The 24336-nt window shown below is 36.7% G+C and overlaps 1 protein-coding gene across 3 annotated transcripts in view; it reads left to right on the top strand.

The window, feature by feature from the left end:
- Positions 1-821: 821 nt before the first annotated feature.
- Positions 822-24336, top strand: part of dock8 (dedicator of cytokinesis 8) — a 45188-nt gene continuing 21673 nt past the window's right edge. For 2 of the 3 annotated variants that reach the window (XM_052562750.1, XM_052562749.1), the window contains exons 1-13: positions 11042-11245; positions 14074-14249; positions 14953-15024; positions 15170-15278; positions 16894-17106; positions 17244-17329; positions 17490-17556; positions 18532-18681; positions 19807-19884; positions 20152-20308; positions 20411-20535; positions 21115-21205; positions 21354-21516. In XM_052562750.1, coding sequence (XP_052418710.1) covers positions 11051-11245; positions 14074-14249; positions 14953-15024; positions 15170-15278; positions 16894-17106; positions 17244-17329; positions 17490-17556; positions 18532-18681; positions 19807-19884; positions 20152-20308; positions 20411-20535; positions 21115-21205; positions 21354-21516 — 1682 coding nt within the window. In that variant the 5' untranslated portion in view covers positions 11042-11050. Of the gene's footprint in view, positions 1001-8483; positions 8590-11041; positions 11246-14073; positions 14250-14952; positions 15025-15169; positions 15279-16893; positions 17107-17243; positions 17330-17489; positions 17557-18531; positions 18682-19806; positions 19885-20151; positions 20309-20410; positions 20536-21114; positions 21206-21353; positions 21517-24336 lie in introns of those variants that run through there. The other variant, XM_052562751.1, reaches the window with a different exon arrangement.

Here is a 24336-nt window from a genome sequence, read left to right as displayed (position 1 = left end):
TGTGAATGGTGTTTATACCTGCTGTGTTTAGCATTTCACTTATGATAAAAATAAATAAATAAAAGAAAGCATAGAGCTTAATATGGTGACAGTAATAAAAATATGCCCCTGATTTAAATAGACTAGAACACATATATGCACTTTATATAACTAAGAACACGCAGTATTTTTCTTTAATATATAGAAAATATAACGTTAATTTATAGAAACATAATTTACTTTTATACATTTTATATTTTGGTACATTTTGACTAAACAGAAGTATTAAAAAATAATTAAAACAGACAAAAGCACAATATTAACATTAATTAAATACAGCTCTTAAAATGAAAATATAACGTATAAAAATGACTTGAAGATATTAATAAATCATTAAAAAAAAATGCTGTAACAATGCATAATAAATAATGCTAAAATAGTATTGTTTGAATGCAGTTCATGGCCGACAGGGGTCGCAGCTGTCCTGTTTCACATCTCTGACTAGATTTCATTTCATTCAGCAACTTGACCAAGTGTAAAAACCAGCTTATCCACCAGATACCACAATAACAACATAAACAAATTTGCAATCATATTTTATCAAACATATTTAGTCGATAAAAAGATATACAGTCTTGTTATTTTTTCACATCCTAACGTAAACCAGTATTTTTGTTTATAATGTACTGCTGTCGACGTCACCCATTAGTTTTAAGTAAACCCACCCTTAACCTTCACAACATCGTTTAGCCTCTCTCTCTCTCTCTCTCTCTCTCTCTCTCTCTCTCTCTCTCTCTCTCTCTCCCTCTCTCGTTTAAATCCACTCTGTTTGGGTTGAAGTTGAAATGCGGAAGTTTCCGCCCAGCAAAGCCACTGATACCGCGAAGATGAGGCTTGTGATGCCATCAGAGATCATCCCCGCACCGCGCTGCTCTCCGCGGCTCTGCGTGGACTGAGATCACACTCGCATGGCTACTCTGCCAGCGTCAGAGCGAAGAGCATTCGCTCTCAAAATCAACAGGTAATCTTCAATTTCCTTTGGCTTGACCTCCTAGCCCGTGCCCTGACAGATCCAGGGAAGCTGAGCTGACTTTTGGAGCTGTCTGTCTGTCCGCAGTCAGTGTTTAATCTACAGGGAGTTTGGGTGAATTCCGGAACAGGCAGCTACACGTTTGCTCTGGCACCATGAGACTTGATAGTCTTGTGAGTCTTCTTATCAATTATGGCTAGTATGTGATATTACATCTTATTTAATGAGTCATAGCACAACTAACAGTATTTATCAGTACATTTAATGTTTTATTTTTCAGTATGGAAATCAAATTTTCAAACAAGCTGAAGTAGCCTATTAATAGCAACCTGTCAACTTTCAGATGGTCTACATTCAGATACATCCGTGCTGTAAAATAGGCTTTCCATATGTATCCCTTCAGGCAAAAAGAAAGAAAGAATGACTGAAAACATGTCAAAGCATTTCAGTGCAATTTTCTTTCATTTCCGTGTAATTCTAAATATGGATCTCCTGTCTATTTATCATTTCCTCCACAAGCCCCCCTCGCTCCTCTGGTTATGACGAGTCAGTACTGACCTCTGTTAGGTGTAAAGTTGTGGTGGAAGTTTGTATTGTTCCTGTTTTATTGCACAACAGGTGGGGAGGAAATGAATATACGGACATAGTGGAAGAAGGGAATCCAGTCCGGTAATAAAACAAAGGGAACAAAGTGCTCATATACAGGGTAATGATTGGTATTATGTCTTGTGAGTTTATGTCACACAGGCACACAAAGGTTCATTCATAACATAACTGTCATATGCCACACTCCATTTTTTCCCCAGCAGACTGTGGGAATCATGCAGTCGAGTGTCTTTATGTATTAATAAGCTGTTTGGTTATAGTCACATGTGTTTAACCACTATCTGGTGGTTGAAGAGTAAGGCTTTTGGCTTGTAATGAATACGCTGCAGGTTTGATCCATATCAAGATGGTATGTTGCAATTCGGCACTGAATCTCTGGCTGCGACGTGTGCGATCTGTGTATTTATGTTTTGGATTATTATATATTTTTAAAAATGACAAATAATCCGTCTTCAGTAGCTATACATCACCCACAGTGAGCATTTAATGGCTTTGCCAAAACTGAAAAAAGTATTTTGCATGTTCTGCAGCATCCTGTAAAAGCACAGTTGTTATTGTGCCTGATCAGCAACAGTATTTGATAGTCTTGTACTGATTACAAAAACATGAAAAGATATGTAATGTAGCTTTCTGAAAAGTTTGTTGCAGAGATGAAAACTTTGATATTGGTACTTTAGGATATTCATTATTAGTCGATAATAATTTCACCCCCAAATTTAAATTGTCATTAATTACTCACCCTCATCTCTGGGCAAATTCCTAAGACCTTTGTTCATCTTCAAAACACAATTTAAGATATTTCTGATGAAATCCGAGAGCTTGTAAAATAGTTATGTTTTCCTGTGAGATTGCTTTTTTTTATTATTATTATTTTATGGCCAATAAGTACAAATAGTTCATATTAAATTGTATTTTATCAAAATACACAAAAACTCTAAAGATGATGTGAATTAATGAAGTGCAGTGAATTTATGAATAATGTACGACAGTGGATGGATATTCATTTTGATAGCTGCTAAAGATTACATTATTATTAGATTATTACAGATCAGTTGTGAGTGTTAGATGATGGCAAAGGTAATCTAAATGTAATGAGCTGCACTAAACAACAAAAAACACATTATGTTCTCACGCAGTGAAAAAAACATTGAGTATTAACGAGGACACTGACATGGTGCCAACAGACAAGACAGAGCAGGTTACTCTTGGTAGCAAACAAAGTCTCCACTTTCAAATTTAGTCTTTTCTTAGGAAATTCAAACAACAAATACCATTTTGTGGATCTTTATTGTGTCGTGTCAGATCGCTGTAGCGCCTCAGTTCAAGCAGCAAGTGAACCATTCGTTTCTTCCTCTTTACTAGTTATAGCATGAAATAAACATGAATGAATATCAGAATGTATCTTGTTTCAACTGCGCAAAGATGTCAATACATAAACTACTCTCCTGTCTGGTTTATTTGTCTGACGAAAATGGCAGATTCTGCGTTATGCTTGGCCAGATCGCCTGTCAGTCAAACTCCCTGTGAAGGGTCTGTTGTGTCAGTACATCTTTATTTTATGGTTAACTCTAGGTTTATGTCCGTTGTCACATTAGTTTTGGGTAACTATGATTAGGCAATTAACAGCCACTGTTTCGCTTCCTCGTTGTAAGGACACAATAGGAAATTCAGAAGGACTAACTGATGGTAAAGAAAGATTAGAGCCAGTATGTTTCTGAAACAAAGTGAAGCATTAAAAAGCCTAAAGCTCATCAGCTAACAGGGTGAATCCCAGATTTCATGCAAGTGCAGCCTGAGCAGCGCATCTCACTGGGGGCCGATACTTGCTGTGGCTGCAGCTGCTGTATTGCACAAGCTGAACTCGTGCTGTCTCGTGCAGACAGCTTTGGATAAGAGGAAAAACGTCAGCGCATACGCTGCAGATTTCTCTTGGCTCATGCACCACCCTCCGTGTCCCTTCTCATTTTCAGTGACCACACATTTATTTGCATGAAGGATGCATTCACACATGAAAAGGCCTCTGAGCACAGCTGTGTTTTGTACTGGAGGATTGTGCCCTGGGGTTTTTGTTTGCTCTTCATCCCATCTTCTTTTTCATAATCCTTTGATTTTTCTGGGCGCGTGAAGGAATATTTTTGTATGAGAAGTGGGACTTAATGTTTTAGGACGGACAATGTGGTGAAAACAGAATGAAATGAGACGTGGCAGACTATAAACGAAAGCCCTCAGTCAGCAGAAAGGCTGTAGTTGAAGGAAATGCACGACAGTATCACGAGAATAGCTCTTTAATTTCCGTTATCTTCAGCTGATGTTGACCTTCAAGGGAAGTTACGAACTAGAGTGGTGTTCTTGCACAATCGTGTTGTGAGGCACCCTGACCCACAATCATACTTGGCTGCGATGGCTAAGACAAACAATCATAGTCCGCTCTCTCTGGAATGTGGCTGCCGCTTTCATGGCCGTACTTAGTACTTATGTTTTACTGTCAAGATGCACAATCTGCAATGGGGAAAAATAAGTACACATTTATTTTTGTTCATTTAATTATTAATCTTTTTTTTTTTTTTGAAGATGTCACTTTTGGTTATTGACATTATTGAATATTTGGATTCTTTCTTCTTTGGATTCTTTTTTCTAAATCTCATTTTTAAACAATACATTTAATGAAAAGTTTAATTGTAATTAGGTTACTGTAGTACACTACACTGCCGTACACTAAAGTTTGGGATCATTGTTAATAAAAGCATTCAATTGATCAAAATATACATTTATAATGTTATCAAAGATTTATATTTCAAATAAATGCTTTTGAAAAATTAGATCATATTAGACTGTTTTCTGAAGGATCATGGGACACTGAAGACTGGAGTAATGGCTGCTGAAAATTCAGCTTTACAATCTCAGGAATAAATTACATTTTAAAATATATTCAAATTGAAAAAAACTGTTACTTTAAATTGCAATAACATTGCACAATCTTATTGTTTTTACTGTATTTTTAATCAAATAAATGTAACTTTGGAGTGCATAAGAGACTTCATAAAACTTAAAAAACAAAATCTCACTGACCTCAAAGTTTTGAATAGTGGTTTATGTGCTAGAAAAAGACAGTTCACCCAGTTCACCCATTCTCACCCAATTTACTCACCCAAACAGTTTTGGTTACCATGGACTCCTACTGTACAGACAAAAAAAACACAGAGACATTTTTAATTTTTGGGGAGGTGAACTATGACTTTAAGAGCACTGTTAATGTGCTTACCATTTAAGAGTGCAATTTTAAAATGAGTTAATCCCTAATAAAAAATTTTTAAATACAATAAAGATGCATTTTAAATTAATGTTGTGACTGTTAAGGGATAGTTTAACCAACAATGAAAATTCTATGATTCATTTCTCGTTCCAAACTCATAAGACCTTCGTTCATCTTCAAAACACAAATTAAGATATTAATTAAGAACAAATTAAGAAAATAATGTTTATTATTATTATTGATGAAATCCTAGTTTTTCCTGGCCCTACATAGACAGCAACACAACTGACACGTTCAAGGCACAGAAAGTGCAAAGAAAACAACAACAAAAAAACGACTTCATTCAACAATTTATTTTTCTTCTTTTCATGGTACTCTTGTGAACATGCATCGACTGAGATGGAAGAAAATAAATTGTTGTATAAAGTAAAAAAAAAAAAAAAAAATTTTTGTACATAAAAGTATTTTTATAGTTTTTTAACATTACGGTTGCATTAATGACCACATGTATTGACATGTATTTTAACCCCCTTAATTTTTTTATATCCTTGCTACCTTTCTGTGCCTTGACCGTTGCTCTGCTCTCTTTATGCAGGGTCAGAAAGCTCTCAGATTTCATCAGAAATATCTTAATTTGTGTTCTGATGATGAATGAAGGTCTTATGGTTTTGGAATGACATGACGATTAGTAATTAATGACAGAATTGTCGTTTTTGGGTGAACTATCCCTTTAAAAACATTCAAGCAGTAAGAAAAGACATGGCTAAATGACCAAAGGCGTCTGTCTGATGTGTGTATAGAGACCAGCAATTAAAAAAGTGGCACAGACAGAACTTGCTCCGTCCCTTCCCCTTCCACCCTTCAGAAGTTTTTTAGTACCTGGTTGAGCCATTTAAAAAAATTATTGAACTAAATGACCCAAATGCTTACAGTAATTATCGTCAGAATTAGGGGTGCACGATAAATATCGGCCGATAATTAATGCACATCTCGTCAGTAAAGCCGGTTCTCTAATCAGCTGTAAATTGTGAAATCACGCACTTGATGGAATTTACTGCTGATTAAAGAACCGGCTTTACTGATGAGATGCGCATTAATTATCGGCCGATATAGTAACCTTATTATAAATATCGGCCGATATTTATCTTGCACCCCTAATCAGAATGCATCAGAAAAGATTACTGATCTTTGTAGTCATACTATCAAAAAGTCTGTAACAAAATCAAGATAGCTGTTGGTAAAGTGTGAGCTCCTAACATGTCATGTGTGTTTGTTTTTGTGAAATGTTCCCAATAATTACAGCTCCTGTCAAAGTTGATGGAAAGCCAATGGAGCAGAAGGAGGGTCAAATTGAGACTCATCTCTCTGCACCCTATGTCATTACCTCCAGTGCAGAGAACAGTCCATTAAAACACAGAAACACCATCATCCAGAGTATCATGAGCTGTTTTGTGATGAACATTCCAGTCATATTAGAGACTAACATTTTTCTGTAGATCACACCCGTCTCAGCCTTTTATGTTTAATTGGTTTTTCTTAGTAGTGTTTTTTTGGCATCACTCTCACCATTAGGACTGAATGCCTGGTTATCCTATAAAAGATCTGATATTCCTTTCTTTGCTTTTATGGAGAAATATGATTTTGCTTTTTTTTTATTATTATTAATTCAGCTTGCGTTTCGTATTACATGAGGTTTGAGCTTTGATCTATAATGACGTGAGCTGTTATGAACGAATCGTGAATGTGTTGGATTACTAAATACTCTCTGCGGTATTCTGTGATCTGTCTTCAATATAGAAAGGCTGCATGCTATAATTCACTCCTGTTTGTCTTTCCTCTGTGGTTTAGAGAATTTGCATGCTCTCCTGCTGCAAACTTAACTTTTAAAGTAGTTAACGAAGTTTGTTGCTGATTTTGTGGATATATTCCTGGAAAACATATCTACTCTAGTTTTTAAAAACTAGCCATTCGAGTTGATATTTTGAATTGGCACAAGTTACCGAACAGAGTCCTGAAAAACAAGAACAACAGCTACAACATTTTTGAATTAACGGATGGTGTTGCAGTTCATTTCGTTTTGCAGCCTTTTTGTGTGATTGCCTTGTTCATAAAGATCTAGGAGATTCAAACGTTTTTTTTTTTTTTGCCATTTCTAAAGCGAAGTCTTGTACTCACCAAGGCTGCATTTATTTGATCAAAAATACATTAATAAAGTAAAATATAATTTCAATTCAACTGCTTTCTTTTTTATATATATTGTAAAATGCAAGTCATTTATGTGATGCAAAGCAAACACATTGAAAATAAAGTGCACATGATTACAGAAACCCCATTATACTGCAACAGACAATCTGTGTAAATGTGTTTGGAAAGAAACAACACAGCGTTATGAAAGGTGACCCATTTTTTAGGACTTTTGATAAGCGGGTGCACAATAGCACTCTGTTGTATTGTGGCCTGGAGGGCTTACTGCCAAACCCAATACCTCTCTACTTCTGAGGCGAATCCTTCTGTTGAAATGAATGGAGATTAGGAGAAAAACAGGCTGCATTGTGGGAATTGTTGTCTGAGACACTGTGGGAATGTGACTGAGGTGATTTAGGTGTGAAAAATTTTAACTAACTGCTTAAGTGGTAACTTGGTTGCAGCGGGTGTTTTGAAAGTAAATCTCAAAGTAAATCTCATGCTGTGTCATTTTTACACTGTGAATTTTCATTTCATCAGTGATGCAGCAGTGGGACAGAGAAATCTGGGACACTGTCTGTCTGATTTTTTTTTTCTGCTTTGCCTGGAGTGGTTAGGAAGCACAGGTGCACCACAGCACACACACACAAACACATACACATACATATCAGCACACCCTATCCAGTGTTTGGGGTACGTCATTAGAGTGTTTTAATTTTACACTTCATTTGAGGATCTCACAGCATGCATGCTTTTCAAAAGCTGATTGCTGCATGTGGCAGAAGGGTTTGTTGTTGTACTCACCCAAAAGTATACAATGAATTATTTGATATTAATACATGTACAAATGAATGAACATAATAATGTACAAAAAGCTTTTGGGATTATAGTAGCCTGAGTACTTAAGGAACTGCGCTGATAATGCAAATGTTGTGGGTTCAAATCTAGTGGTTGACTGATGTGGATATTTTAAGGTGATACTGATAGCTAGAGAGCAAGGTGGCTGCTGGCTGATACGAATACTTATTACAGTTTAATAAAGGAAGTTGAGATGTACACCTAAAGTGAAATTAAATATATATATATATGGCCAAACATCAGGTGTATGATGATTTATGACTATTCATATCTGGGTGGAGTTGACCATGAACTACACTGTTAATGAGACACTTAAGTTCAGGTTAATGAGGGGTCTGTGTGTTTATTGACTACTAATAAATAAGGTCATTGATTGGAGGTTTATTCGGTGTTTGTAACTTTGCATCTCTCTATCTCACACACAAACACACACACATATACATACTGAGAGGAGTGTGTAAACAAGCACCTGGTGCCGGCCCCAAACCTCTCACTAGAAAATAATCCTATGTTGCACATCATTTTCTGTTTCCTCTCCAATTTCTTCATCCTTGTCTTCCTCTCTCACCTCAGACACTCCTCGGCGGAGATCCGGAGACACTTCAGTGGGATCAGCCATGGTTCCCTGCCTCACCACCGGCACAGTCACAGCGCCTCTGGCTCTTTCTGCCTCAACATAGTGAGTGCTGCACTTTCACTGATAAACACTTCTGTAAAATCCAGCCTAGTAACTTCAAACTGATTCTGAACATACAAACAGGACATTCAAATTATGGATGTATGTTTATAAACACTTCATTCTGTATGCGGGAATAGGTGTGGGTAAATGTCTGTCACATCACTGCCTAATTTGATTCCGTTTACAAAGAAATATAAGAAGGTTTGTTTATATTTGGACAATATTTGGCTGAGATACAACTATTTGAAAATCTGGAATGTGAGGGTGCAAAAAAAATCTAAATACCGGTACTGAGAAAATTGCCTTTAAAGTTGTCCAAATGAAATTCTTACCAATGCATATTATTAATACAAAAATAAATTTTTATATATTTACAGTAGAAAATTTTACAAAATATCTCAATGGATCATGATCTCTAAAACAATGTTGGTGGTTGGTGTGAACAAAGGCCTTCTGTAGCAAAGCAATTTGTTTTTGTATATTAAAAACGTAATAATCACTTTAATCTAGCTTGCACTCACACTTGTAAATGAGGCAGTTCCGAGGGAATGATATACGAGATAAGCTTTACGTATGCGCTGCTCAGAAGTGACGCACGCGGAAACGCAGCGGAGAGATCAAAACAAAACAATGGTCACTAATTAGAAGTACAAAACGAGGATTTGTAAAGAAGAATGTCAGAGGATTTCAATATAAGCCATTGCTCCTGGCAACTAACGTTGGTTTTCACAAGACTAACCGCACATTGGCAACACTGGCCTCATACGTCATTCCCCCGGAACTGCTTCCGTTTAACAACTGTGAACGCAAGCTAGATAAGTGATTATTACTTTTGAATATGGATATTTTTCTTACAAAACACATTCATTTGCTACAAAAGGCCTTTGTTTAGCCCCCGGTGTTTTTCAATGGATTGGCTTTCTATTAAACTTCTCATGGCCTGATGCAACACCTGCTGAGTGGCATCAAACAGCTTGAAAGATCAAAGACAATTTTTTAAATAATGCCAACTGAATTCGTCTGAAAGAAGAAAGTCATATACACCTAGGATGACTTCAGGGTGAGTAATTTATGGATTAATTTTCATTTTTGGCTGAAATAACCCTTTAATAGATTTAATTAATTATTTGTAATTTTTATAAATTAAAAATATATTTTGATAAAAAAGAAAAAATAGTAATCTGTAATAAAAAAATAGATCTATCTATATTATTTTTATGTGTTAACTGTTAATTTTTATATAAAATTATTTTGTGTGTGTGTGTATGTATATATATATATATATATATATATATATATATATGAAAGTGAAAGTGACATGACATACAGCTAAGTATGGTGATCCATACTCAGAATTTGTGCTCTGCATTTAACACGTCCGAAGTGCACACACACAGCAGTGAACACTCACTGTGAACACACACACGGAGCAGTGGTCAGCCATTTTTTATGCTGCATCGCCCGGGGAGCAGTTGGGGGTTCGGTGACTTGCTCAAGGGCACTTAAGTCGTGGTATTGCCAGCCCGAGACTCGAACCCACAACCTTAGGGTAAGGAGTCAAACTCTCTAACCATTAGATGACGACTTCCCCACATATATATTTATATAATATGTTATTAATTGCATTCATTTAATTTATAAAAAATATACTAATATTAAATTATGATTTTTTATTTTTTATTTTAATAACATTATAAATTAATGGGAAGTTCAAATTGTGTGTGTGTGCACATACTTAAGCTCTAACCTGTCTGTGCTTCCTCTATGCTGAAAATGGGTCAGAGCCCAGGCTACCAGACCACCGCAGCTGGTGCTTTACAGCTTACACACACACACACACACACACATACACAAACTCATCTGTAATATCCATGGATTTTAGAAGCTGTTGACTTCATGGAAACATAATCTTCCCTGTGATGTTTTCCCATTTTTTACAAAGATTGCAGTGAAAGGCAAATGTTAATGTTATCATGTTAAAACATGAAAACTGCTATTATTAGGATTAAATGCAGATTATAATTAAGTAATAATTTGTTAAATTATTCGTTCTTATTCATAATTATTGAATATTTGATTAATTCAGTTGTTTATGCATGATAGCTCCCTGATATGTACACATGGATCTTACATCACAAGAGAAACCCTTAAATGTAACATTCATTCCTTGTTTATTGTAAAACAATCATTTTTAACCTATTGTTAACAAAGTAGAATTGGTGCTTTTTTTTTTTTTTAAGTATTTAATTATGCATCTGCATTCTTGTTTATTAGCTATCTCACCGCTAGCGAATTTTAACCCTTTCATGCACCAATGTAAACATACAATAATGGTCTACAGTACCTCTCACTTTTTTGACAGCGATCATATAATTCCTTCAGCGTTTCTTAAAGTTGAAAGCAGAATATGTACTCATAAATTGATTTAAACTCATCTTTACATTTTTGACTTTATTTATGAATGCATATGTGCCCCTGCTACTTCGTCATAGTAGAGGAAGTGGTTGTGATGTCATATCCTGGTCTTGGAAGCCACAAAATACAGACTACTTCATGCAACTCAAACCTATTGAGGAAGAGTTTTGCAGAAACAAGTTTTTTATTTATTTCCGGGCAACGCCATCTTGTCAGTTGCCTCGTTACCAAGACTTTTTTGGTGAGTGTTTTCTTTCATCCTTTTCAGATGCACTTGTTCTGTCTGCTGTATGTTGGTTGCAATCAGTTGGTAGATGCAGAAATGAAACTCTAAGCTAAATTTGCACAATGCACACAGCCTGGGTGGGTTATTTTAAGCTTGATGTTGTTGAATATAGACCGGCTTTTGTGGTTGCTTCCATGCTCCAAAATGCACAATTAGGCCCCAGGATGAGAAACTTACATTTAAACCTTTGTGTTAATTAATAAAATTATATGAAAGTCAGAGTCTTTTTATTTCTCTAAGAAATGCATTGCACTTGAATGCCTTTCTGTTTCCCTGTTGCTGCTATTGAGTGAATGAGGTTACATGAGCTACGTAAATAACACCTCCACCCATAGACTATATCAGTATTCATCAACAGTTACCCTCTGCTTCTCTCTTGTCAGCTGCTGCTGATGTGCACAAACCACACAGCAAAATATAGTTCGACAGTTGCAATATTTAAATACAAAGGTTTTTAACAGTTATTATTATGCTCAAACTTTGTTCCATGTACTACCTCAAATAGACACCAGAAATGTAAGCACTTTCTATGCAAAAAAATCTATGGATGCCCGTTTCCACCTTAATAAAAAGCTAATAGAAATTATATTTCACTATTGTAAAATTTTTTTCACAAATATGACTTTATTTCACACACTTGTGACTTTATATCTAACTATTGTGACTTTATTTCACAGTGTAACAACTTTGTTTCTACATATAAAATTTTTTGTTTTCTACATTTGCAACTTTATTTCTCGTAACTGTGGTTCTATTTCCCACTATTGTGACTGCTTCTCATAATTGCAAAGTTATATCATGCTATTGCAACCTCATATCTCTCACTTGCGACTTTATTTCTTTAACGGCATTTGCAACTTTCTTGCAAATTTAGATCATGCTATTGCAAATTTATATCTCGCAGCTGTGACTTTGTTACCATGCTTACCTTATTTCTCATTTGCGACTTTCTCAATTTTGCAACTTTATTTCTTGCGATTGCGATTTTGTTTCGCACACTTGTGACTTTATATCTCATTGGTGACTTTATTTGACAGTGTTGCTTTGTTTCTCTCTATTACAATTTGTATTTCTCTCTTTTGCAATGTTATTTCTCGTAATCGTGATTTTATTTCCCAAGTTTATTTCATGCTATTGCACCTTTCTATCCTGCAGTTGGGACTTTGTTACCATTCTGACTTTATTTCTAATTTGTGACTTTCTCATTGTTTCAAATTTATTTCATGCAATTGCGATGTTTTTTCTCTCTCGCAGTTGTGACTATTTCTCACAGTTCATCCAATTGCAATTGTTTTACACTTTTGAAACTTTATATCTCACAAATGTGACCTTATACTGGACCTCAAGATCCTCAATATTTTTGTGATCAGTTCATAGTTTGCAACTTTACAGTATCTCGTATTTGACAAAAAGTATAAAGCTTATGTTATCTATTCTCACAATAACCCTGTTTATTTTTTTACTCTGAGGCAGAAATGGGCTTCCATAGAGATCAGATGAAATCAGATAACTTAGACAGTACAGTGCGCTTCTTAAAGTCCCTTGATGAAATGCCACATACACATGATTTTCATTATATAACAAACTTATCTTGATTGGTTGTTTATTGATGTCTGCTGTGATGAGATTCAGCATCTACACCTTTACGAGCTTTAGATATGAAAGTTTGTTTTGAAAATGTTTTATCAGAATTGTTATAGTTAGAAGTCCTTGTGTTATAAGGGCATGTTCCAGATAACTGGTAATATTGTTGTACAACACTTTGCATGAGATAACTCTTCACTAAACCTTAAGTGTGAAAAAAAATGTTTGAGAGACGTTACATAACCAGCTAGGGTTATCATAAAGTTACACCTTTATTAAATCCTTTATTTGACGTGCTTTGGTCTCTTTCCACAGGCTTGCATTAGTTTGATGGTTTAATTTTTATGCCCAATAGCCTTCTGATGAATCTGTCTCTATGAAACAGCACTTATGTTAATGATCTTCAGCAGGTCTGGAGCTGTCTGCCTCAAGTCATGACAAAACACGCTCTGTTCCACTCTAACTTTGCTAAAAGAGGAATACAACTGTAGGCAATGCATTTTTTTTTTTTTTTACCGCTATGGTCTGTACATGTCATCAGCTTTAAAATGATTTATTGCTTCCCACCAGCCTCCTTCTTTGTTTCATTGTGTTATGGGGGTCATAGAGCATTCCAGTTTTTATTTTACGCATTTCAGTAGCTGGTATAGAAGAAGATTAAAAACATGTCTACTTTGATACACACCACATGTTGAATTGGATTGAATTCTTTAGTGTCTATAAAAAATACAGTACTGATATATTTAGGGTAGACTTCATATTTTATGATGATTTGCTGCAACTAACTGCAGCTATTTTGCTTACAATATATGTAGACTATTTTTAATGCCATAGAGGCAGTTGATAGATATACATTCTCATAATTTACACTACTTTTGTTTCATATTATTATGTCTCAAATGGACGAGGTGATGTCTTGCAGACACTTTAATGTCTATATAATATAGGTTCTTTATTATCATCTGGTTTCATGAAGAACCTTTAACATCCATTCTGTAAAATGTTCTTTATTTTAGAAAAAGATCCTACTGATTTTTAAAATGATCTTTACACTAAGAAAAAACTATGTCATCGTTGCAAAAACCTTTTTTAAACTATTATTTTTAAGGGTGTTCATAATACCTGGTGTGTCTATACCATCAAAGAGTTCATTTTATGAGCACTAGATTTTTGACTGGAAGTCCTGGTTATCTTTATAGCCTCAGTCATATGAAGCGGTTGAGCCGGTGGACCTGGATGAGTTCCTGATGTCACAGCTGCGCAGTGGAGATGCCGAGCTCATGCAGGAGCTGGGGGAGTTCCCAGACGACGACCTGGAGGTGGAGCTGGTGGAGAGGGAATGCAGGACACTCCGCCCCTCTGTCCCAGAGCAAGGGTAGGTGCTGGATGCTCCCTGCTGGGGTTGAGAAGGTCAATTAGACAAATATCTTTGTGCTGTGTTAGTGTAATGATTGTAATGCTGTGTGGGTAGACAGTTTACTAGATTGAGTAGAAATTTACCAATGGCTTTAATTTAGCTTTTGATAAAAGGTGGGATTTGTGGATATCTAAAGAACAGAACCAGTATACTTATGTTGATTCAACAGGAAGGACGGTTGACACGTCATTTTGTATTGTTTGCATAAATTATTCATTTTCAATCTCAAGTGAGAAATGCAAAACCACGTACAACAGAGATGAAAATTTGTTTGAACTAATTTAGGTGCAAAAATATAATGGCAGTAATAATGGTGTTTATATATTATTGGCGTCATTAGTAGTGTCAATTTATTTATGGAATTATTTATTTAAAAAATATATTAATTTATAAAATAAATAAATTAATTTATATTTCTAAAATAAATAAATATATTTATATTTATAAAATGAATAAATATATATTTATATTTATAAAATGAATACATTAATATTTAATTTATTATTATCATTTTATGGATAAATACATTATTGTTTTGTAATATAATAATTGGAAGTATTATACAAAATAAAATGAAAATACACTTTGTGTTCGAAGTGTGTGTCTGTAAAGCCTTTAGTGTTGTTACGATGTGTGTGTGTGTGTGTGTGTGTGTCTCCAGAGTGGAGCTGGATCCTCACGTGAGGGATTGTGTTCAGAGTTACACACAGCCCTGGCTGGTGGTTGGCAGAAGGTAAATTCCCAGACTTCATTCATTTCCTGTCCCTCGTCAGGGCTGAATTTGAAATACTGCAGCTTAAATATTCTAAAAAACATAACTCAGAGAAATGACACCAGACGCACAGATACTATAATGCTGTTGTGTTTCTCACTTACAGATCTCAGGGTTATGGATGGATTGCGTACTCCGAGAGGACAGATGCTAACAGAATCTTACAGAGACAGACGTTTGAGTCAGACATTGAGCCTGACAAACAAGAGCAAGTAGTAAGCACAGTTTATAAAACCTTTCCTCTTTTATGCAGATGCCATTTCACAACAACAAAGCAGCTACTGTAAATGGGATTTTTTGTTCACATTGTTATTAGTGTCACTCAAGGACGCCACCCAACCCTACGGACACTTATATTCCTCTTTTTTGTTTGTAATTATTATTATCATTATATTTAAGCCTCTGAAGTGTGTCACCACCCACTCCATTATGTCGGCTCATTCCCTGCCATAAGACACAAACAAAACATTAAATTCCTCTTAAAAAAAGAGAACAGTTGAAAAGAATAAGAAAAATAGGCAGAATCTTTATCCTTTGTAATTTTCTTTTCTAGTTGTCCCCCTGACCACCATCTTGGCTCCAACCCACCCCCGTTTGTCAGAGTCCAGGGACGTAATGAGGCATGAATATTCATTCTGTCCTGACTACTTCCGTCCCAGTGCAGCTTTGCCAAGATTTAATTATCCAAACCACAAAGATTTGTTTCACTCCATGTATTTTTCATGAGTTGAGATTGAGAGTCTGCAGGAACTCCAAGATCCTCCCTTAGTTTTGGCTCCCTTAAAAGGGCCTCCACATTCACTGCAGGGGTTATTAGCAATCCGGAGGAGTACTAAATGTCCCGCTAGCCAGCTCTGTTCTGTGATGTGTGTCTTTCAGCAAGTAGATTAAGAATACAAATGGTATGGGAAGGTCTATCCCACAGGCTAGACGCAATGTATCATGGGATCCCTAGATGATGCCCACTATCAGAGCCAGTGCATATGGTTCTTATATTTGGCGATTAACAGAAATCTCTCCTAGGGTTTTGAGAATTCATCCGTCTCAAAGGCTTATAATTCCTTCCTGGAAAAAGGCATCAGTCTCAGAACTATAAGAGCTCCCCTGCTCTATTTCACATGTAGTTATGTGGCAAGTTATGTGAAGTCAGTGAAGTTAAGCAGGCTCTCAAGGTATAGTAAGATGAACGTAAAATGAAAAACAAAACTACATTGAAGGTGCAATAGGAGATCTTGGAAAATGCTAACATTAGCCTGATAGCACTGAAAGCGAACGTCCCACCCTGCTTGCAATCGCTGTCCAAAGCCACGCCCCCGGGGACGCATTTATGTTCACAGACCAGAATTGTAATAGTTATTACAATAGGCTGCATCAGCGGTTCCCAATTCCAGCCCATGTTTAGTGAAGTAAAGCCCTGCTCAGTGAGTAGGGAGCAATGAACACGGTGTAGGGATCATATCGATCAGAACACAGTTCATTCACGTAGCTCACTTCTAACGAGTTGGTAATCTGAATTAGGTGTGTTAACTAATTTGCTATTGCAGCGGATCTTAATATTCATATAGATAATGCAGAAATCAAAACTACAAAAGAAATTATAACTGTTATAACTGTTGCTCCCCTGTAAACAGTCCTTATTTTTATTATTAATTATAAATGTAATTATTTCTTTTGTTTTGTTTTATTTCATTCATCTTTTTCAGAACTAAATTATAATAAGCCCTTTTTTGGGCTCCTGTGGGGTTCTAAGGCTCCAGTTTAAAACCCATGGTACAGTATCTAGATGTCTTGTGTAATATGTGGTGTAATATGTTCTCTCCTGTGCCTCAGGAAAAGTCGCCGTCCCTGCCTGCACTTTGTGATGATACAGCTCGGACCACCCTCACAAGCTCAGACTTTAACTTACGGGCCCTGCAGCCGGACCGTCGTGTGGAGAGCCTCTTGCGCTTCAGCAGCCCGGAGGAGATGGATCGTTTCAACCAGGAGGCCAGAAATAGCAGCCGCTGCGGCGAGCTCTTCGGCCTCTACCCACCTGTTGATGAGGTGCAGCTTTGTCTTACTTGCTTTATACTGTTAAACAGTGTTCTTTACTAAATATTCCTGAGTGATTCATTTTTGTGAACACAAGGATTCAGTTAGAAGTTAAATACTGTCTTCAATCTGCCCTGGACTGTGTACAGGAGGATGCAGTAGCAATTCGGCCCATTCCTGACTGTCCCAAGGAGCACTTTGGGCAGAGGATTCTAGTGCGATGCCAGACCATCAAGTAATACTTCCTTACCATCCACTATTACTGGTTATTTTCTCTGAATTGTTGGTCTGATATATGATTTTATTTCTTATTTGAAATGGTCCTCATAACATACAGTATGTACCCTTAAAATGTGGTTATATTTGGTTTTGAAATAATGTTTGTCCTTCTACAGATTTGAGATTGAAATTGAGCCCTTCTTTGCAACCATGGCCCTCTATGACCTGAAAGAGAAGAAGAAGGTCAGTTTCTAATGCTTATCTTAAAAGCTATGAAAAAATCTCAAATATGTGGTATAGTTTTTGTATTTTGACCCTTCTGCTTAAACCCATTTGCTTAAGCTGGGGAGACATAATTAATCAATATTCTTCCTGTTAGTCCTCCCACATTCTTCCACTTCAGTCTGAACAGAGCTAGAGAGACTAATGAGAGACTTTTTCATTATCCACACACAGCCATGAACATTGTTTTGTCAGGTTAAATCAACATCTCTACTTAATTTGTGTGTGTAGGCACTTAAAGCAGCAATTTAATTTCAAAGAAGTAGAAATGGATCACAAAATTTAGTTTGAACTGTTTAGACCAAGGTCTATAAAACCAGTAAACATGAACCACAGCTTGTCTTTACCACAAATGTAAGAACTTCTCGGACTGACAGTCATGGATCTCAAGGAATCAGCGAGTTTTAATGCAAGCTGTGTGTATTTCCATATTAAACGGACAGACAGCAGCTATATTTAGGAGGAATATCCTGAAGTATTACATTAATCCTCTTTGGCTTTAGCTTTTACTGAAGAAGGTTAATGCAAGAGACACATCAGATGATTCATGGTAAATAGGGACTTTTTGCAGCATGTTTTTTTCCTTCTATGGCTTGGTGAAGAGAGTGTTTGGATAGGAAGAATTACCCATTTCACAATGTTAAGAGAGAAAAACATAGTTAAGGATTTCTGATATGCTCAAGAAAGCCTTGAAGATGGGTTCTGTCAGATTGAGTGAGATTCAGTGGTAATTTGGGGGCAAACTGTGCTAATGTTGCTCTTTGTGAGGTGTCTTTCTGTTATGATTGGTTCACTTGGACTGAATTTTGAGGAAGTGTTTTGGTTCTTTATGCACCACAATTTCCCTTCTGTTTATTTAGAAATATGGTAAAACCCTTAGCAGGCTGGTTGTTTCATGCTATCCATGCCAGTCATGGTATTTTTTGTTTCCTTCAGATTTCAGAGAACTTCCATCTTGACATGAACTCAGATCAGTTGAAGGGTTTCCTGCGGCCTCACACTCCCCACACTGACCCCTCCACATTGGCCAGATCTGCAGTTTTCTCAATCTCCTACCCTTCTCCAGATATCTATCTGGTCGTTAAGGTAGTGTTGATTAATAGTGACTGTATAAAATGATTTAAATGCATAACTTTTTTTTTTAACTTGAAATGACTATATATTATAAACAATTGATAAACCTATATATAGGTCAGGAGGATTAACCTACAGGTATTTGACCATTTTGAGTCTTTTTCAATTAATAAAAAGTTTTGGTACCTTAGAATATAGTTTTCACTACAGTATATTCAAGTCACCTTTATTTATTTAAACAAAACAGATTGTGTCAAAACATCTGAACAACATTCATTCGGAAAACAGCGTGTCAATAATGCACAATGACAATTAAAGGCAGTTCATCATTGAATTCAGTGATGTCATCATCCAGCTCAGTTCAGTTTAAATAATAGCTTTGCAATCATTTGCAGTTAAGTCAATGATATCGCTGTAAATGAAGTGTCCCCAACTAAGCAAGCCAGAGGCGGCAGCGGCAAGGATAGGGACCCGTTCTCACTATTAACTTGTTGCTTATTGGCATGGCTATTGTTAACATACTGGCTTTTTATTAGTACTTATAAAGCACATATTATGCATGACTTTATCATTATTCCCTAATCCTACCCAATACATAAACTTTACAACTACCTTACTAATAATTAATAGGCAGCAAACAATGAGTCATAGTTAAAGGGTTGTTAATAGCGACAATTGGACCTTAACATAAAGTGAAAGTTTTCTTTATTTTTAGTGAAGTTTGAGTAAATTTCATACATTTTATGTTCACCATAATTGAAAACTTTATGGTCAGTATAACTTGTTTTATGCTTTTTTATTCTCACCATTTTTCTTTCCTCTAAAACCATAATATTGTTAAATATTATTACAATTTAAAATAACTGTTTATTTTTTTTCTTGATTTATTCCTGTGACTGCTTCATTTTCAGTGGCCATTACTCCAGTCTTCAGTGCCACAAGATCTGTCAGAAATCATGCTAATATGTTGCTTTGGGGCTCTTTTCTTATTATTATCAATGTTGAGGTGCTTAATATTTTTGTCTAATTAATATTAAAAACAACATTCTGACACTAATGTTAATAGTAATTATTCCCCATGATAGTGGAGATTATAATGGAGATGATTAATAGTGTGTTTGTGTTGAACATGTGTAGATCGAGAAGGTTCTACAGCAGGGAGAGATCGGGGATTGTGCTGAACCATACATGTTACTGAAGGAGAGTGACGCTAAGGTAAACGCTGAATACTTCTCTATCTCTCAAGTTGTTTAAATACACGACATGGCCAAAAGTATGTTGACAGCCCTGCTCATTATTTGATTTTGGCATGGGTTATGACAGTTACCCTGCAACCATGTGCCAATGTCTAGTTGAAAGCTTTGCCAGAAGAGTAGATTCATTATTTTGAATTCAAACAATAAGTTGGTTATCCTCTACACACTCTCTAATGATAAATACCGTAATTCATAAAACCACTTTCTTTTTTTTTCTATACATCAGAACAGAGACAAGCTGGAGAAGTTGAGGAATCAGGCGGAGGGGTTTTGTCAAAGACTGGGCCGCTACAGGATGCCTTTCGCCTTTGCCACGGTCAACATCATGAGTGCAATCAACTCCACACTGGAGAGAGAAACAAGTGACACAGACAGCATCAATGGTGAAATACTGAACAGATGAACATCATTGGTCTGTTGTACTGCACTCACTCTCTAAAAAATTTCTATATCCATAATTGTGTTCCATTTTGATTATGGCACAGGCAGGAGTAGTTTGGAAAAGAAGGGATTGCCCAGACGTAACTCTGACAGATTCAGCATGATGGAGGACAACTATGTCCTGTCTGGCTTCAAACCAGCTTTTACCACGTGCACATTAATTAAGCAGGTATCACATTTATAACAAATAGAATATTCAAGAAAGAATGTAGATGGGACTTTGTTGTTTATGTACAGAGGTTCATTCAGAGTATTGGGGTCAGTAAGATTTTGTAATGTTTTTTAAAAATGTAAAACAAGTAATATTGTAAAATATCATTATAATTTAATGTTTTTAATGTAATATATTTGAACATGTGTTTATTCCTATGATGGCAAAGCTTCATTTTTAGCAACCATAACTCCAGTCTTCAATGTCACATGATCATTCAGAAATCATTCTAGTATGCTGATTTGATGCTCAAGAAACATTCATTAGATTTTTTTTTCAGAACAGTGCTTTCCTGTGCTAAAAAAAAAATCCTAACTCATTGAATTAGCTCTGGGGAAAAAATAAGCTGTTGAAATGATTAGAATTTTAGTTGGTCAGCATGAGTGCATCATTCCACTCGTCACATTCTTCAGATTAATTGGTGCCTGCGTTCTTCAGCTAGCTCTAACATCACACTACATTCTGGAAATATTCTTCCATTTGACTCTTGGGTTCATTTTTGAGTTGAGCTAAACTTTTTACTGTGTGTGCTGGCAGGAAGGAGAGCGTCTGAGTGACGAGGACCTGTTCAAGTTCCTGGCGGACATCAAGAGGTCGTCCGGTCAGCGGCGTGTTAAGATCATACCTGGTGAGGAGAGTTTCTAACTTGTGCCTTTTTATACTCCAGTTCATCCACGGAAAAAACTCATATGTGTAGGAGTTAACAGTTAGTCAAACATTTATTTTCAAGGATCAAACTTTGGCATGTGACCATTTATTTATGTGTTGTTTGAAAGGTTTTCTGAAACTGGAAGTGTCCCCAGTCCCGGAGACGGTTCCCGGGTGTCTGTCCCCAGAACTGATTCCAGTGAAGCCAGTTTCTGAGAAAACTCCACGGCCGGTTAAAGAAGTGCTGGAGTTCCCTTCTAGTGAAGTCTATGTGCCTCACTGTATATATCGGTAAGCCCTCTCTGTCTCTCACACACACACATGTTGGTTTTTATGGTTTAAGGGGACTCTCCATAGGTGTAATGACATTTATACTGTACAAACGGTATTTTCCCTACACCTAAACCTACCCCTTACAAGAAACTTAATGCGTTTTTAGATTTAAAGATTAGATTAGATTTAGATTTAGATGCTCTCACACCACACCTTGTATTTCTCACGCTGAGAAGTAGGGGATAACTTGTCCCTCTTTATATACAATTTATAGATGAGGGAATACGGATTTCATAGTTGTCTCAGAGTTTTTATACAGAGTTAAATGGCACCTGCAGTACCAGCCAGTCAGAAATCAGAATGTGGTTGCTTCCGCATAAATAAGGTGATCCCACTGTAGAGAGTTTTCTCCATGGTGGGTTTGAACAAAACTAAAACTAGGAATAGATTGACTCTGGATGGGACGCTATTATCTATCATGAAGGTGCTTTATGTGGGAGCCCTCTACCCCTGTCACCAGGCATCAAAATGTGCAACCAACTCTCACAACAGAAAAAAAACTCTCTCTTTCTCTCTCTCTCACTCTATCACACTCACACACTGTTCAGTTGACTCGTTTGTGGCTGAATTTCTTTTTATTTTTGCTACATTTGTATTTTTGAAATTCATAAATCTATTCAGTCTTTTATCAGATTTTAATTTCTATTTTGGCTGGTCAATTATGAGCAATAGGTCAAATTGAACCTCTATAGTCCAGTTCAAATAATTGAGTGGCTCCTCCCCTTTTAGTGGCTCCTCCTGTTTGTGTGCCCCCTCCCCTAACAGAGGGGGGCAGTTGTGGCCTAATGGATAGAGAGTCAGACTTGTAACCCAAAGGTCATGGGTTCGAGTCTAAGGTCCAGCAAGCATTATCGAGTGTACAGTGTTCTCTCCACCCTCAGTACCACAGCTGAGGTGAGACCTTTGAGCAAGGCACCGAACCCCCAACTGATCCCCAGGCACCGCTACTCTGCCTGCCCACTGCTCTGGGAGTGTGTTCACAGTGTGTGTGTTCGTTCACTACTCGCTGCTGTGACTGTGCACTTGGATGGGTTAAATGCATTAAATGCAGAGCACAAATTTCAAGTATGGGACACCACATTTGGCCACATGTTACTTCCTTTCCTTTCATTCTGAATGATGTATAAGCCTTTTAGAATTATGGGGACACCGAAAGTGTCTTCATAAATGACCTTTATGTTGTAATACATGTGTCATGCCCATGTCATTATACACATTTGTGTCCTCATAAACCACATACAGTGGGGGGAATATTTATTTGACCCCCTGCTGATTTTGTAAGTTTGCCCACTTATAAAGAAATGAAGGGTTTGTTATTTGTATGGTAGGTTAAGAGACAGAAGGCCAAACAAAAAGGTTAGGAATGGATTTGCATTTCAGTGAGTGGAATAAGTATTTGATCCCCAAGCAAAACATGACATAGTACTTGGTGCAGAAACCCTTGTTGGCAAGCACTGAGGTAAGACATTTTTTGGAGTTGGTCACCAGGTTTGCACACATCTCAGGAGGGATTTTGATTCACTCGTCTTTATAGATTCTCTCTAAATCCTGAGGGTTTCTTGGCTGTTGTCTGGCAGCTCCCTCTACTGATTTTCTACAGGATTGAGGTCTGGAGACTGGCTAGGCTACTCCATGACCTTAATGTGCTTCTTCTTGAGCCACTCCTTTGTTGTTTTGGGTCATTGTAATCCTTGAAGACTTATCCATGACCCATCTTCAGTTTTCTGGCTAAGGGAAGGAGGTTTGCATCCAAGATTTTACAGTACATGGCCCTGTCCACTTGCCCCTCAACGTGGTGAAGTCATCCTCTACTTAAAGCATAATGTTCCACCTTCGTGATTGACTGTAGGGATGGTGTTCTTGGGGTCATTGTCAGGATTTCGCATCATCATCCTTCCCCCTTGAGACTAGATCTTGCACGTAGCTCCAGACCAAAGCCCATTCATGGTTGTTTTGTATTTCTTCCATTTCCGAATAATCGCACCACCAGTTGTCTCCTTCTCAACAAGCTTCTTGCTGATGGTCTTGTAGCCCATTCCAGCCTTGTGCAGATATACAATCTTTTTTCTGACATCCTTTGACAGCTCTTTGGCCTTGCCCATGGTGGAGGAGAGGTTGGAATGGAAGATACAGTATGTGTGGACAGTTGTTTTATACACCTAACACAAGAGGAGTAACTTCTTAAAGTGGCAGGACTAATCTGTGTTCCACATGGTCACATAACCAATCTGTGGGAGCCAGAATTCTTACTGGTTGGTAGGGGATCAAATACTTAAATCACTCACTGAAATGTAAATCAATTTCTAACTTTTATATAATGTGTTTTTTCAGAAATTATTATTTTTTTGGTTGATATTCTGTCTCTATCCATTAAGGTAAACCTACCACAAAAATACAGACCCTTAATTTCTTTGTAAGTGGGCAAACTTAAAAAATCAGCAGGGGATCAAATATATATTTCTCCCACTGTAAACGTGCACACACACACGAGTTGTCAGGCTCAGATCTAGCAGAAATGGGATGCAGTGATTAATCACAAACCTTAAAAATGTCTTAGTTATGAGGAAAAAGGTTTGTCAGAATTTTTAGTGCAGAACTGTGGTTGGTATTAGTCACTCATTTACTATGAACACAGATAGTTGGAAAAACTGCGTGCAGGACAATGTTGCCAGGTATCATAAAAAAGCAATCAGATCTTACAAATAAATAAAAAAATTAGCTTAACTTAAAAACACCCTTTGATCAGAGGGATGTTCGGAGGGTGTTTATAGATTAAGG

This window comes from Carassius gibelio, chromosome B8 (assembly GCF_023724105.1).
Source record: "Carassius gibelio isolate Cgi1373 ecotype wild population from Czech Republic chromosome B8, carGib1.2-hapl.c, whole genome shotgun sequence".
Lineage (NCBI taxonomy): Eukaryota > Metazoa > Chordata > Actinopteri > Cypriniformes > Cyprinidae > Carassius > Carassius gibelio.
This window is presented reverse-complemented; position numbering and strand designations above follow the sequence as displayed.